This window comes from Schistocerca piceifrons, chromosome 3, assembly GCF_021461385.2.
Source record: "Schistocerca piceifrons isolate TAMUIC-IGC-003096 chromosome 3, iqSchPice1.1, whole genome shotgun sequence".
NCBI lineage: Eukaryota > Metazoa > Arthropoda > Insecta > Orthoptera > Acrididae > Schistocerca > Schistocerca piceifrons.
This window is the reverse complement of record NC_060140.1, coordinates 726,697,641-726,714,970: the sequence shown is the minus strand read 5'-3', so window position 1 is coordinate 726,714,970 and position 17,330 is coordinate 726,697,641. Positions and strand designations below refer to the sequence as shown.

At 41.2% G+C, this 17,330-nt stretch overlaps 1 protein-coding gene across 1 annotated transcript in view; it reads right to left on the bottom strand.

Annotated features, from left to right (window-relative positions):
- Window positions 1-13,135: 13,135 nt before the first annotated feature.
- LOC124790006 (protein yellow-like) overlaps window positions 13,136-17,330 on the bottom strand; it is a 63,316-nt gene continuing 59,121 nt past the window's right edge. The window contains exon 6 of the mRNA XM_047257550.1: window positions 13,136-13,497. Coding sequence (XP_047113506.1) covers window positions 13,177-13,497 — 321 coding nt within the window. The 3' untranslated portion in view covers window positions 13,136-13,176. The remainder of the gene's footprint in view (window positions 13,498-17,330) is intronic.

Below are 17,330 nucleotides of genomic sequence, written 5' to 3'. Positions count from 1 at the left end.
CTTTGGTGGGATACTGTCCCTCATCGGTCATTGTGGCATTAGGACATTTCCAGTAGCAGTTTTAGAACACTGCAAATTCCAGCCATTTTTCTCTGCTGTAGGACAGTGCTTTGAATTTTGTTTGTGTAATTGTTCGATGTTCCTGTCTGTGCTAAGACAGTGCTCTCTTTCCAAACAACAAAAATGCTTATATGATTAATGGTGTTTTCGCAAGAATGCACAGACATGATGAAGGTTTTTACTGGTGAGAACATGAGTGAACGTTTACTGTTTCTTGGACAAATGTTGAAAGCAGGATGTTATGATTTCTGGAAAGGGTAGCACGTGATGGACTGGGTGTTTCATTAGGACCATCAAGAAGAATGCATTCGGTGTTATTCCGGGATATTTTCGTAAACAGGGCCTGTTAGGACAAGAATTTCAATGCAGACAAGGTGAAACATCACGAAATTTCCTACAACAACATTAACTGTTAACTATTTCTTTGGCACTTTACGATTTCCGGAAGGGTTGATATATAATGGATGGGCTGTCCCATTTCTATAGCGCATGCAGAGGGACACTTGGCTGCTATTTAAATGGACATGAGGCATCACTATAGCACTTATAACCATTTGGCTATGCCTGTGAGTGTGAGTTACTAGGCAAACATCTCGCTCGGCAATTAGGCCGGCGCTGGACCTGCAGGTACGAAGGCAGTGCGTCAATTCACCAGTCACACTGGACGGGTAAACACTTGCATTTGTCTAGACGCATCTCTCATATGTGAGAGACTGGATCAGCGTGCGCGCCCGACACATCCGGTGATCATTCAGCCTTGGACCTCTGTAGGGAACTGTTCGCAGATACATCGTGGTCGAATTTCTTAACGATGGTTTGAAACCGTTTTTACGTGCAACGAGTGTTTGTGCTGTTTAAGCGTTGTGAGCGTGTTTTCAGAGCGTTATACATGCATTATTTTACGAATTTTACGCGTAGTGCACGTGCCTGTACCTCAGTGTACTGCATTATTTTCTGAACATATCTGTGGGCTGTGAAGTGCGTTATTTAGACAGTTTACAATTAGTGAGCGTGTGTTGCAGAGCGTTTAACACGCATTATTTTGTCAGTTTACGAGTTGTTTGCCTGTCTGTACATCAATGTACTGCAGAATTTCTGTAATTTACGAGTAGTTACCAGTCTGTAGGCCAATTGTTGTGATCCCAAGCACGTCAGGACGAGTGGTTTGTATCAGTGTAATTAATAAATTACGTGACATCCATTCTTAAATGAACTTTTCCAACTTCCCACTGAAAATAAGTAAAGTACACTCCTTCCTCTCCAGCAGTTGGACACAGACTGAATCCTTTTCCCACCATTTTTCCCCAGACCGCCATCTTGGATTACATCTCGGTAGGGACAACAGTGCCATCTGGTTGTGGTACTGCGTACTAGGTCAGTTGGACTCCGGACCTCAAGGTGAATATACCGGATGGAGCTACTGACAATGAAAACTTAAACTGTTGCAAACGAAATAAAGACATACATACATCCTATCCAGCAACCCAGCACAGATTCAGTCCTTTTCCCACCAAGGAAAAGGTGGTGCTTGGATGACTTAGGTTAGTGGAGGTAGCCCAATTGACCTATTTTCCCGCAAAAATTTGAATTTCCCGTCATGATGTCATTACAACTTCACCACATGTATGGCCGCCATCTTGAATAAATCTGTAAATTGTGCGAAGTGGGGTGATGTCCCTGTTGCCCTACTACTACCAATTTTCATAGATCTAGCTTTAAAATTGCCGTAACAGCGTCATATTTTTCATAAAGCCTTTCATCCCCTATTTCATCCTCTTAGGGCTGGCATAGTGAAAATAGCTTCTTAAACGGCGCTTACAGTATAAGATCAACCGCCTCTGTAAATCTGAAGTCTCTGCCCTTAGTGGTTTGGGCTGGGCGATGATGAATCTGTGAATGAATCAATCAGTCAGGGTATTGCCTTTTATGTATAGCGATTAATAAAAACGAGCATTCTTAAACAGATGCGGTACACCAAGAGTCTGGCCCCACACTATGAAACGTTTCAGTTAGCCACCTTCTGCTAATGACACCAGTCCTTTGTGGCAGCATGTCATGCGTATATTTGTGAAGAGTGGATAGGGAGGGTTTCAACATGTCTTAGGTCTGCAATTTTGTGCATCCAAAAGGAACTCTAGTGTTACAGGCCTAAATAAATGTGTCTATGTTGTTGGCCTTTGATTGAGGAATGAAACTGGCTCCCCGTATATCCTGCCAGATTGCATTTATAAAATGTGATACCACAGGTCATTATCCTCTCCACTGACGAAATGTAGTTGGGTTCAGAACTTTTCCAAAATATTCATAAGGAATATAAATTTTTCCATCGTAGATCACTGCAAAATCTATTTATGCGGACAACCAAATGCGGCGTAAATACGGTGTGCGGAGAGTTAGAAACAAATTACCTAAGTTTACAGAAAATTCAACGAGTTTACTGGGTAGAAATTCCTGCCATCATCAACACCAAAGGATATCCGTCTCTATCCCTCGCCATCTTCACGATCTGTAGCATATGGTTGCAGTTGCAGCGTTACATTCCACTGATAACACTTTGCAATATGGATGTTGTAGGTCTAAGTCTTGAGTTTTTTGTCTGGCCATTTCCTTCTAAGAAGTTTGTTTTGAATCTACTACGTCGATATAGGTGCCAATTAATTTAGCTTTCTGTTCCCTGTACAATGTTAATCAGTGTCCTTCTCCCTTCCCTGTCTTCAGTATTTGCTAATTAGATTTTCTTTCAGTCGAGGATGCTTATGTATCTGTTCTCCACATCCATATCTCTATTGCTTCTAATTTTTCCTTTCCTTGTTTCCCCAGACTCCACCCTCCACAACCATAGATTAGAGTATTCTAAGTATATGTCTTGCTGAATTTTTTTCTTGTTTCTGTACTGAGGTGATCGTTTGTTAATAAATTACCCTTGGATCTTTAAATTCGTAAAACACTGAAATTCTTCGTTCAGTGGTCGCTGTACACTAATCTGCCAGAACGTTATGACCACCTACCTAATAGCTGGTATGTCCACCTATGGCACGGATAACAGCGGCGCTGCGGCGTGGTATTGAGGCTAGAGCCCTTCGTAGGTCGCTAGAGTGAGTGGGCACCACATCCGCCCACACGTCACCTAATGCCCGTAGATTCCGGAAAGGGCACGAAGAGCTCTGACGCCACGTTCAATCACATCCCAGCTTGCCAGTGACAGTGTGGCAGCTTTGTATAGGGAATGCCGCATTAAGTCTACGTTCTAATCTCACTAGAAGCCTAAATATTTTATTTGATAATAATTATTTTTCTTATCGAGCTATAAGCTTCCACATAGAAAACCGTAAAAGAACTCTTAACTTCACTATCTGAATCTCATCGCTGTTTTGAATTTTTTTGTGAATACTTAATTAGTTGATCATGCGTAGCATTGAATAGTTTGTTGACTGGATTTTGTTTCGAGTCTGGTGTCACAGCGAGGTTCATATATTTTCATGGTAATTCCTAAATGTATCTTGGATAGGACAAGGGACTTCAGGAGACACAGATTACGTCGAGCTCAAAAGTATATAATATTTTGTTAATGTATAATCTCTCGGGCACGCTCGTATTACAGACAGACTTGTTTTACTGACTTTGGGCGTAAGGGTATCCTGATAAATTGTAATTCATTTGTATTGGAACAGAGCATATATTTACAGGGTTTCTCGTAAGTTTATTAAATGTAACTGACAAACTTACAGAGAGAAATTAATTACCAGCAATACCTCCTTCCCCCTCCCCATTATCTGACACAAAGTTTATCTGATACAAAGTTTTTGGATTCCACGCTTTAGAGATACAGAAGTCAATGAAAGTTTAAAGTATATTTTCGTACACTACAAAATTTTGTTTATGTTTGCTCGCTAAGGAGCGAGAAAGAGCGCTGGAAAGGAAGAAGGAAGGCTATAGGGACCGCTTTCCAACCAAGCTCCTGGGGAGGTTCTATTGTGAAATCATTGGAGCGTAGAGAGACGTCCTCGTACAATAGCAATACTAGCTGCATTGTCCTTGGTCGTGTTTCGTATGTTGCGACGGCAAAGCGCCTCAGATGCTGAAAGAGATGCCAACTAGAACTGCGATGAAGACACTGCTGGGATGCCCTTCTTGTCATTGGATGCAAATCGCTACTTTCTGTTTATTCAGTTAATACCGTGGTTCAAAACCCCGCCTAACAATCCTGATTAAGGTTTTTCTTTGTTTTCTGAAGTAAAATATCTGATAATTGTTGGTCTTCTGTTTATCCGTTTGTCAGCATCTTTTTTTCTAAGTAACGGGTGGAGGTGTCGAGTTCAAATGTATGTCGGATACTAGTGCCTTTGGTCCCCTGAGAGCGTAAAAATACTTAGGGTTGTGAGTAAATGCAGTCAAAATATACGGCTGTCTTTCGACACACCTTTGTATAAAAAACGGGAAGAGGTATGAAGTTGAAGTTCATGTCAAATACGAAAGTCTGGGGTCTCTAGGACGTGTAAATAATCTAAGACTGTAAGTCCATGCAGACAAAAGGTACGTCTATGTATGATATACGTTTTGATACTCACAGACTCACTAATCAGATCCTATACATGAAGAATCAATGTAAGTGAAGGTCCTTCCGGTCCAGCGTTAAGCTTCGTCTTCGCTCAGAGTGCGGTCAGCCATCTGTAATATGAAAATTGAGTGACGTAGTCAACCGTGAACTTGAAAGGATGTCATGTGACGTCGGCCGAGACCAAATGCCAAGAAAGATGACGAACAAACTGAAGGAAAGAAAGAAAGAAAAGCGGCAAAGTGTATCGATGAAAAACAAGAGTTCGCCAGATCGTATTTGACACGAACTTCAACTTCATACCTCTACCCGTTCTTGATAAAAAGGGTTCACAGATTTCTGAGTCATCCTTTTAAACCTAGCCTCTCAAAGATGTGAGTAGTCGGCAGAAAAACACATGGTTCGGATTCCACGTTAAACTATAGATCCCCCTTTTCCGAATTGGTAACTGGAGTAGGTGTGGGAGAGACAAGTCACTGGGCATCCAGTAGAAGCTAGGACAGTGCACCACATGAAATTATTATATTATTATTATTATTATCTGCAAACGTAATTATGTCTGATAAAACTCTCAGAGCGCGAGTTATACATTTGTCGCGCTTCCTTAAGTACACTTTGCCCAGGTGGATTACCTACATCAGTACCCTTTACATAGTTTGCTGGGTGAGAAAGGATTGCTACGCCCTAATCAACGTAGTCATATGAGACGAAATGCAGTTTAAAAATGTGAAGATGAGAGAGCTCCCAATATCTGGCCACTGCGTTCAAACTGTTCTATGAGTTGACCATAAATACATGTATCAGCATAGAATCACAAATGGAAACCAACACTTCCAGCAGAATTTTTGCGTATCCTACTGTGTTGACAGTTCGTGCACCTTACTCTTATGTGATTTTGTTTCTGTGATTACAAATCAAATCAAAAGCACTCATTGGGTAGACAAGAGAGCTAGTGCCAAACAAGTAAATGAACATATCTAAACTCATGTTTAAATATTCAAGTAATAATTCCAGTAGCGGAAAAAAATGCTCCTTGAAGCACTAAAAAAAACCACGTTTAAAAGTCTCTGAGTGTACCTTCCTTAGCAGATTTAAAATTTTTCCCAAACTTTTTGGCATGCGAACATATTCATCTCACCTCGCACTCCCACAAGCTCCGCCAACTGCAGTTCACTTGCACGCTCCAGTGCCAGTACTCATCAAATTTTTATGCCTGGGGGTCAATACTGACGTCCTAGGAAGGCACCTCGAGCCACTTAGCTACCGATCTTATTATTAACTGCTAATCTACATAAATTACTTAGCAGCTATAGTAACGGTGAAATAATCGGGCGGCATTCCATCAAGTACTGATCGTTAAAAGGGGGCATCATTCATATCACATCATATCGACTTTTCTATGTTTCAGATTGCTGCCACCCTCAAGGACTCCAAATCTGTTATACTATAACTGAATGACGAAATATTCTGCTGCTCTCTGTTTGAGCGAACGAGTGATTGACTAACAATACCTGTCCTATGTACCATCAAAGAGTACTGCCGAAGGGTCGCTAAAGCACTAGCTATCCCAGTTAATTGTCCAAAATAGGCTGCAGAACATTTTCGACATATCTGTCATTGTTAACAGTTTTTTTGGAAAAATCAGGGTGTATTGTTCTTTCGCCAGCTAACAGGCAACCACTCTCCTGTTTCTTTATGATGCCGGTGTGCCTCGTGTATTGAGTTGGACTTTTCAGAACTCCAACAAAGATTAGTTTGTGAATTACTATATCCACTTAGACGTAACCACGATTTTTCAGAAGACAAATCATGAAACCTGTACAAAATCTATTCATAAAACCGCAATCTTTTCGCAGGGTCACACCGTTCAGGTTCTTACATTGCAGTTATTTTACAGGGCCGTAACTTCAGTAACTTTGTAGCCGTTTGAACAAATCCGTAGGAAATCCCCATTTGCTGAGAAAGATGACGCATTTAATTTCCTGGAGACCTTTCAGAGCATACCCAAGATTATAAAGAGTTTCTTCTGTATGTACTGTACATGGTTCTCTTTGCTTCTGGTCAAGAACACTTCCTGTTTTGCGAAATTTATTTATCAGTTATTCTCTGATTAGGAACTCGAACATAAAGAAATTCGTCTTTAAATAATTTCTGTATGTTCGAGCTGATACTGTACGTACATATGAATCATCTATGAACACTTTTTGGGGAATGGAATGCCGGTGTTTCGCCATTTTACTTGAAACATTTTCACACAAAACACTTTGTACTGTGTACCCTAACAAACACATTATACTTGTGCAAACAAAATCTTCAGAGAAAGGGTAAATGCACTCCCCGCCAGCGTCGCTGCTGGTCGGCCGGCAAACAAAATCTGCACCAGGTGGTTGCATTATGCATTGATCATTGTGTATTTAAATGCATTATGTAGCATGACACACTATTACGAATGTTCATTAAGTGTTTTGAATGTCATTTTTCTTCTTATTGCTTGCTGCAAATATGCACCACATTTTGAAGATATACGTCTCTATAAACCGCATATTTGTTACTTTCATTTTAAATTTATACCATCCAAATTATTACAAGTTCCACAGATCCTTTAATCGATTCTTTTATTGAAATGATACGGAATGAGGCACTTCATATGGTATATGTACATGATTAATTTCACAATAAATGAGCACACTATCTTTTGTAGTCCTACTCGTGTAACTACTCGTATCTGAGCAGAAATATGTCAGTTGAGTAGAAGGGGTTGTCCAGGAGAAATGATTTTAAATTTCTTAGAACAAATTTTTCGCTACTTGTCAGACATTTCATGTTAGTGACATAAAAGGTACTTTCTCCCTCTATTGTAGGTATGCACATCGCTCTTCTTCCCAGATTGTGAGTGGTTATTTATGACGAATTTCATTAACGAATATATGTATTTTGATGGCGCAGTTAAAATGCCTAGTTCCTTGAAGAGGTACCTACGTGACATCCACGGGTGAACACTACATCTAATTCATACTGCACTCTTATGTGCAATAAATACAGTATTATTAGGTGATGAGTTATCCTCAGAAATTTATAGACATCATTGAGAGGATACATGCAAAATATATCAGGAAAGTGATACTTTTGTTTCCAAGATCAGCAATTATACGAAGAGCAAAAGTACCTGAACTTAATTGCGTGAGTAGATAAGTACTATCCTTCTTCCATTTCAAGTTTTCATCAGTATGTACACCCCAAAAATTTGGAGCTTTGTACCGTATTTACTGACTCCTGCTCATGTGCTACATCAATTGCAGGTATCACTCTGTTATACAGAATTCAATGTAGGGAGAGACCATTTTCAGAAAACCAGTAAGTAATTTTCTGGAAAGTATCGTTTACCATCTTTTCTCTTGCTTTCTCTCTAAAGGGATTTATTATAACACTAGTATCATTTCGCAAAAGTACCAGTTCTGTTGTTAAACGTTAAGTGAAAGACCATTCAGATATACCGGGTGATCAAAAAGTTAGTATAAATTTTAAAACTGAATAAATCACGGAATAATGTAGATAGAGAGGTACAAATTGACACACATGCTTGGAAGTACAAGGGGTTTTATTAGAACCAGAAATATACAAAACTTCAAAAAATGTCCGACAGATGGCGCTTCATCTGATCAGAATAGCAATAATTAGCATAACAAAGTAAGACAAAGCAAAGATGATGTTCTTTACAGGAAATGCTCAATATGTCCACCATCATTCCTCAACAATAGCTGTAGTCGACGAATAATGTTGTGAACAGCATTGTAAAGCATGTCCGAAGTTATGGTGAGGCATTGGCGTCGGATATTGTCTTTCAGCATCCCTAGAGATGTCGGTCGATCACGATACACTTGCGACTTCAGGAAACCCCAAAGCCAATAATCGTACGGACTGAGGTCTAGGGACCTAGGAGGCCAAGCATGGTGAAAGTGGCGGCTGAGCACACGATCATCACCAAACGAAGCGCACAAGAGATCTTTCAAGCGTCTAGCATTATTGGGTGGAGCGCCATCCTGCATAAACATCGTACGTTCCAGCAGGTGTTTATCAGCCAGGCTGCGGATGATGCGATTCTGTAACATATCGGGGTACCTCTCACCCGTCATGGTAGCAGTTACGAAACCAGAATCACGCATTTACAGGAAGAAAAAAGGCCCGATAACGGTAGATGTGGTAAATCCAACACATACCACCACTTTCTCGTCGTTTAAAGGAGTTTCCACGACAGTTCTAGGATTTTCGGTAGCCCAAATTCTGCAGTTGTGGGCGTTGACAGACCCTCAACCAATCGTCATCTTCCGCCGTCTTTTAACCGTCCACACCGTCATTGCCCTCCGCTTCACTAAATCGCCAGGTAACAGTTCATGGTGCCGATGGATTTTGTACGGATAGCATCGGAGGGTACGCCTAAGTGCCAACCAAACAGTAGTGTATGAAATGCCGGTGCGACGTGCGACTGCACGAGCGCTGACTTCCCCGTGCATAGACGAACCCGCTACAGTCTCCATTTCTTCCTGAACTGTCTCAGCAGCATTACGCCTTGTGGTCGGTCGGCCACTACGGAGTCTATCGTCTAAACAACCCGTGGCATTCTCGCCACTGCTGCATTTGTCAACGGATCTTTACCCGTTCGAATTCCCTTCCTATGACGATTTTTTTTTTGGTTCTAATAAAACCCCATGTCATTCCAAACATGTGTGTCAATTTTTACTTCCCTGTCTACATTTTTCAGTGGGTATTAAGTTTACAAATTTATACTGACTTTTTGATCACCCGGTATAAGGAATAGGATTGGACCCACAACTGAACACTAAGGAGACTCCCTGTGTGATTTTTTTGTTCTGCATCACTAAAATTTTCTACTTTTCCGACTTTCTCTGCGTTATTCAGCACAACCTTTCGCCTTCTGTTTGTTAAGTATAATTCAAGCCAGCTGTGCAAAAGGCATGAATCCCACAGAACTTGAGGTTTTCTAAGAGAGTAACACGATTTACATAATCAAGTGGTTTGGAATCATCGAAAAAATACCAGCTGGCGATATACTATTTTTTAAGTCTTGTACTATTCCTTAAGTGATTATAAAATAACATTCTCATTTGAGCAACCCTTCTGGAATCCAAAGTGTGATATGCGAAGTTAACTTTTTCCACTTAACTATGCGATTACTCTTGAATACATTACTTTTTCGGCTACTATGGAAAAGGATATCAATAAGAAATTAACGATAGTTGTTTAAGTTTGTCTTATAGCTTTGTTATGAAGTGGTTCAACAATTTCATATTTTAACATGTCAGAAAAAATTGCATGTGCCAGTGATGCATTGCATGTTCCACTTTGGATATTACTTATTAAGTTGGAGCAACCTTCCATAATTATGTCTGAATTTCCATCAACCCGACAAGAGCTTTTGGGTTTTAGATTTCTTTGTAATTGTATTAATTTCAGCTTAGGGTGTTGGTGCTACTTCTAATTGCTTAAAGTTTTGAGGAATAACAATTTCAGTACATCCTCTTGGTTAAACTGAACTACTTAGTGCTATATTTGCTGCTATGTTTGGAAAGTACTTGCAACATTGTCATTTACTTTAATTCTTATGGAAGCTTGTAAACTAACTGGCTATCATGTCTCCCATTTCACAATGTCCCACACAGTCTTCAGCTTGTTTTTTACATTACTTATTTCCGTCAGGATATGCATTCTTCTGGACGTTTCAGTGACTTACCTTAAAATGCCACGGTATTTCTTTCCATAGTAAGTAGTTAACGTTACATATTGAATTACTCTGGCCTTTACATATATTTCCCTATTTTGTCTTACATCAGATTTTAATTCGCCCACTCACCCATAGCATATTTGTTGCTTTTTAATGGATCTCTTGGATATTCTTTTAGAAAACCAGCTTTCAAATATTGGTACAACTTTATTATAAAGTAAATTGCATTTGACATTCACATTTCTTTCCACACAAACCTCATCCAATACCATCCCTGTTAACTTACTCTTAAAACATTCTATCCCATTCGCATTAATAAGCCTCATTCCTCTGGACGAATCTGCCTCAGGGTTGTAAGGTGCCATATTTTTTATTTCTATTAATTGTGCATCATGGTGAGATACCTGATAAGACGTTAGGTACACATTAATTGTTTCAGCTTGAGTGTTGTCTATAAAAATGTTATTAATCAGTGTCCCACAGTTTTTCTGCTCATGAGGTGAATAACTGACTACTGAAATTAGATTAAACACCAAAATAATAATTTCAGTTCATTTTTACTGTCCGTATCTTTCAATAAATCTACACTGAAATCTCCACAAAGTCGTAACTGTTTCTTCTTGTCTGACAGGTAGCTCAGTAGGATCTGTAGATTGTTACAATTGTCAGAGAAGTATTCTGCAGTAACAACTCACAAGCACATGCTTCTAGGTTCCGATAAATACGATACCTATTTTTGTAGTATTTTTTAGTTGATGGTGGCACTTTCTCCTGATTCGGCGTTAAGTCTACAACCAAATGAAGCACGTCTATAGTCCCTGATATTTAAATTGTCATCACTGTGGTTACATGTTATTCAGAGAGGCACAGAACATCTATCAGTTAATTCTCCACATATTCTACGCATGCAATAAGCTCACATGTTTTGGTTCTCAGCCCCCTAATGTTCTGATGAAACAAATTAATTTTATTTTTCTGAAACTGCAATACAAATAATTATCTTATACTGCTCAATTTCTTTCAGTGCCCTCTTTCTGTAACCTGACTCTAACCTAAAATATGTGCTCCTTTACTTCCAGTGATCAAGATACTATGGAAAAGGATATCAATAAGAAATTAACGATAGTTGTTTAAGTTTGTCTTATAGCTTTGTTATGAAGTGGTTCAACAATTTCATATTTTAACTTTCAGCGATGTGCTCAGCTAATCTCTCCTACCTTCTCTTATTCAGGTGATTTGTCGGAGGCACATATGCCTTTGGGTTGTCAGCTCTGGGAGACGAACAATAAAACATCCCCCCCCCCCCCCCTATGATGCCTCCCCATCCCACAGTGGCGGCGCTACTTATTGCTCTGCCCCTGATGTTAGTAGCCATCGTTACAATATTCACGCACCCAATTCACAAACGCCAATTGAAACCAAGGAAATCTTAAAATATTACGATCTTTGTAAGTATTTTTGTCAGCTAATGGCAAAAAACCCGCACTCTTAAGTATGTCATAACTTTAGCTGACGTTTTTGGATACGGCTGTCAGTTATTAGATGCATATTGTTATAAAATATGTAAGGGAAACGGGGGGCACGAGTATTTAATTCGGGTCACATGCGGTTCGCGGGAGGCGGTTTGACGACCGTGGCATTAGTCCATCGCTATAAGTCGCTCATACCCATTCTCTCCCACTTGTCCATTCTCACTCACTCACTCACTCACTCACCCACTCATTCAACTCAACTCATCGACATTATCTCTGTTACTCTTCAATTGTCACTGTCTCCCGTCTCACAGCCACAGTCTCCTACGTTCTATCTTACTACGTGTGTCTCTTCTAACTGTCACTATCTCCCTCTTGCTTTTTGTTACTGCTCCTGTATCATTCATCCTTTCCACTTCTGCTGTTTCTTATCACTGTCATTATATCTCTCTTCCTCGCTGCCGTTGTAATAGACTCTCTTTGTCGTTATCACTGGCTCTCACCCCCTTCCACTTTGTTCCTATCCCTGCCTCACTGGTGATGTCCCCCTCACTCTTATCCTAGCACTGATCTCTCACTGTCAAATATATTTTCCTCTACCACTGTGTCCCTCTCTGTCTCTCACAATGCAATTGTCTCCTTGGCTGTTTCTATACAACAACCATTGTCTAGTATATTCCAGTATTTACTAATTTTCCTCGACTTTCCCGCTACCACTGTCTACTCCTCTCTCAGGATAAAAGGTGCGAAATTTTCGCAAGCCAACATTTTTGGAAAAAGTTTAAAGGTGCTGAGGAAGGTAGAATGAGGCAGCTGGTACCCCACTATTCAGTCAGCATTTTTAAACAGTAACATAGCCGCCTTTTTGTGCTCCTATAAGTGCACTTAGCCGCTGGTTTCTTTATTTTCCCTGCCACAGCATATCATGCCAGCATGGGGCAGTAAAACGTTGGTAAATAAGTTACATGAAACAGAAATAACACAAAACTTACCTTACACCCCACACCGGATTTTACTTGCACAAAAATTTTGCATGTGTTTCAGCTTACAACATGGATGATAATGGAAACACGTTAAAGCATATTTCTCCATTCTACTTCACTTTATAAACTACGTTTTCGCCGCACACCGAACTTTACGTGCGTATTTTACGTTTAGAAGCAGTGTAAATGTAAACTTCTGTACCTCGGAAACGGATAAAGATATGAAGAAAAGTTTCAAGCTTTTTCAAAATCTTTATCTTAGAAATATATGGTAAAAATTGAAAGCATTTACTTTCGTAGCGTGTAGAATATTGTCGATGTGCAAATTTCCATTGTTTTCTGTTATCCGTTTTGCAGTAACCATATTTAGCACTGAACTCCAGTTATGTTGATGTACAAAACATAGTAGTTGTCCTCAGAATAGTCGGTGACGTTCCACACGTACGAAGTGAATTTGTTGGTCAGGATATACAGCAGCTGACTGGTGGGATCTATTTTCATGTTGCCGACAAACTGCAAGCGTTTGCTATCTTGGGCGATTAGACGGAAGTTCTGTGGACGATGCGGCTTGCTGGTGTTCCAGCAGTAGATGGCTAGCTCGTCTTGGATGGGAAAGAACAGCAGCTCGCCCTTGGCATCCACCGCCAGTGGACCACTGATACCAGACAGCTTTCCTGGGAGCGCCACCTGCAACATGATACCCTCCCTGCTCAGCTACTGTCACAGCTGGTGAACAGTAACAAACATCCAGATCGTGAAATCATGATCTACACAGACGCATAGCGTTTGTTTCTATATCTGTATCTATACTCAGCAAGAGAGTTTTAGGGTGTGTGGCTGGAGGTAGTTCTATACCAATGTCACTTTTCCTTTTTCCCTGTTCCAGTCGCGAATGGTGCACGGAAAGAATGACTGTTGGTTAAGCCTTCGTATCTGATCGAACCTTTAATTTTACGTTTATGGTCTTTGCGAAAAATATAGGAGGAAGCTATAAATTAATTGACTCTTCCGGGAACGTGCGATCTCGGAATTTTAACAATAAACCACAACGTGCGGGATACATCTCTTCGTTAGTGCCTTGACGCCTTGGTGCTAACTAAATCGACGTGTTTCAAAATCCTCTGCTCTTATACAATCATTCTCTGTTTCCTCTCTCAGTTGCACCAATTTAGAGTTCCAGGATGGCGAGCAAGTTTCGGTCGAACGAGGGTTTCGGGGGTTACCTCCAGTCATGAGTGGACTGCACTTCCTGAGGATTCTTTCAATCACATTCATTCCTGCATCTGCCTTCCCTACGATTGGTTTTACGCGGTCGTTCCGCTTCAGATCGCTCCGTAGACAAACTTCGTGATGTTTAAGGGATGTGACTCCTTCCAGTGACTACTCGATGATCGAGCAATGATACAATAGAGGGTCACTACGTCTATTTATGCACAGTGCGTGATATTTGTCTAAATTAAAAACAACTGATAATTCCTCCAAGAGGCGTCGATCTTCCACAGATCGACCTTCATTTTGCTCAAATTCTTCCGTCCTGACTTCTCTACTGTGCATTCGGAAATTCCCGTTACAAACTTCTAGGACTTGTAGAGGGGCGTAGGTACATGATATTTTGAAAATAATCTCCAGAAAGATACAGTTTTCATTTTACAATGGTTTCAGTTCAGATGTTTCACTCATCCACTTCTGTTTGAAGACCTGCATTAGACGTGACGCAGCACAGTTATTAGGTAACAATTCGAAAAGGGACATAACTAAACATTGAATGTAACTTAAGCACATTTGTTTGTATTAAAGCTTAAACAATACGTGTTTAAATGATTTCAAAACACCTAAGAACCCAGAATACTGTGCGTAGAGAACAGTACTAAAGCATTACAACAGCGGCTCGAAGCGGCGACCACCAGCTTTATTAGACATTTTCCCTACGAACCATGTTCTAGTATACACTCTCAATCCTACCCGGTTCTCTTCAGTTTCCAGTGCAGCAGCCAGAACTCGCGCCAGCAGTTCTTCCTCTGTCCCTTCAGAAGTCTCGTACATTAAACTTTGCATACGACCCTACGGTAAGTGGCCGACAGGAGTTAAATCAGGCGACCACGGCGGCCACGAGGTTGGACCACCTCGGCCTATCTATCCCCATGGTGAAGGTACCTGTTTCTCTGAGCCACTGCGTAACTTTTGCAAAAGTTTGTGTGATGGCGTGGTACACCGCGGAAAACGCCCGTGATACAGCCGACTAGCAGCTCTTCCGTTACCTCGAGCTTCCCCACATACACGAAGCATATATGTGTATTCCGAGAACGTGAACCGAACCATGTTTATGGTATCGGAGATGCACAGGCATTGAACATGTCTTGCAGCAAGGCAGACGTTCAGTGACATCAGGTGACCATCTGACATCTGATGTAATACACGTCATGCTGTCTACCCTATCGCATACCAGGACAAGCAACTCTGAAACGGGGCGTGAGTCGTGCTTGGGTAGCTCAGATGGTAGAACACTTGCCCGCGAAAGGCCAAGGTCCCGAGTTCGAGTCTCGGTCCAGCACACAGTTTTAATCTGCCAGGAAGTTTCAACTCTGAAACCTTTATATTTGCCACAGGAGACGCAGATGTGTTACACACCTGAACTAAAACCGTCATAGAACGGAAACGGTACGTTTACAGACGTGGGTTCCTATCCAAAATATTATGTAGTCGCTCCCCTCTACGAGTCCTAGAAGTCTGTTGGGGGTTTCTGAACATCCTGTATACACAACAGTATGCCAGAAGCTACTTTTACGTCTTAATATCTCTCTCTGCTAAGAAGGAAATGTTATGTTCAGTTTTATAGGAACTCTTCAATTCAGTCATGTGATTCACTAGGTGACAACGCGTAAACATACCTATTTCCATCGGGAAGTTAGGGAAAACGGCAGCAACCTGGACATGCGTATCTGCCGCCTTCTAGATCTCGTGCACAAACAGAACTAGCTGGTTTTCACACCACCATTATTTGCGAAATGCATGTTGATTCCTTTTCGGTCTGCAGAAAGATCGTAAAAATATGTTTCAAATTTTGAGAATGCCTGGCTTCCGCGTTACAGGCCGACAACTGTGTGGGTCTGTCCAGAGATCCTTCTTGAAATCGGGAACGACGTGCTCTCTTTGCAGTCACTATGAATGCTTCGTTTCCCCAGCGACCGTGGTAGACTGTTGATAGAAGAGGAGCAAGTTCTTTTGTGTAGTGTGAAATCATATTGACATCCTATAAGGTATAGGTATCTTTAGTCTGTTGAGCGATTTTACTTGATTAAGTATTCCACTATCACTTATTTTGATATGTCATTCTGGCATTCATGTTACGATTTCAAAGAGCTGTCACAGCGCAATTGTCCTTAGTTAAACAATAAAGTAGAAAGGTATTTGCTATTTCGATCTTCTCTCTGTGATCCGGCGTTTCGTTGGTATTATATCCACTTGTGTCTGAAAGCATGGCTTTGATTCGTCTACTGGTCAGACGTAGGACCAAAACTTCTTGACATTTGCTCTCAGAACGGTAGATAGAACTTTACTGTCGAATTTGTGGAACGTTTCCAGTATTACTCTCATTGCGCTGATTTTGGTTTCGTTTCTTTTTTTGCTTACCTACGACTAATTGGCTACGTTTAAATCTGGGTCGATGCTCTTTGCATTCCCAGCAGCTTTTTGAGACGGTTGTCGAGTTACGGCGGATCTTTCACAATCCTCATAACTTCTATTGGAAGACTATTTTCACAAATCACTGTGATGACACAAGCGTCCATACCGGGAATGTCTAATATGGCCTCATCGTCTTCATGGTCGGTGTACACACTCCGCAGCTTCCTCCCTCATCGGTCTACCAAAATCTTCCAATACATGCATCGTTAACCCTTCCGCTTAGAAGCGGTGGTTATTCTATACAGGGTGATTCTTGTCAACGTTTAAAAAGCCACGAAGCGAGATACTTGACGCTGAGACAACCACTTTAGACTCGTGGGTTCACCGATGTCGGGAAATACTATAAAAGTGGGTGACAAATGTGGAATATGTGACGTCACCAGATGACGTTCGTCGCCGCACGTGCAGCGGTGGATTCCATCGGCCTGTCGCACCTGATCATCCTAACCAAATTCAAGTATTCACATCGGTACTGCTCTAGGCCTACGTGCGCGACTTTAGCGCGTGGGAGCCGGCCGCGGTGGCCGTGCGGTTCTAGGCGCTCCAGTCCGGAGCCGCGCTGTTGCTACGGTCGCAGGTTCGAATCCTGCCTCGGGCATGGGTGTATGTGATGTCCTTAGGTTAGTTAGGTTTAAGTAGTTCTAAGTTCTAGGGGACTGATGACCACAGCAGTTGAGTCCCATAGTGCTCAGAGCCATTTGAACAATTTTAGCGCGTGGGGCAAATTTGGCGTCTTGCGTCTGGCGAGCAGTCTTATTTAGCATTGCGTTGCACAGTTATGTGTGTAAATTGAGGTAAGATATGTGACTTTATTTACCGGTCTTGTGGTCTTCGCT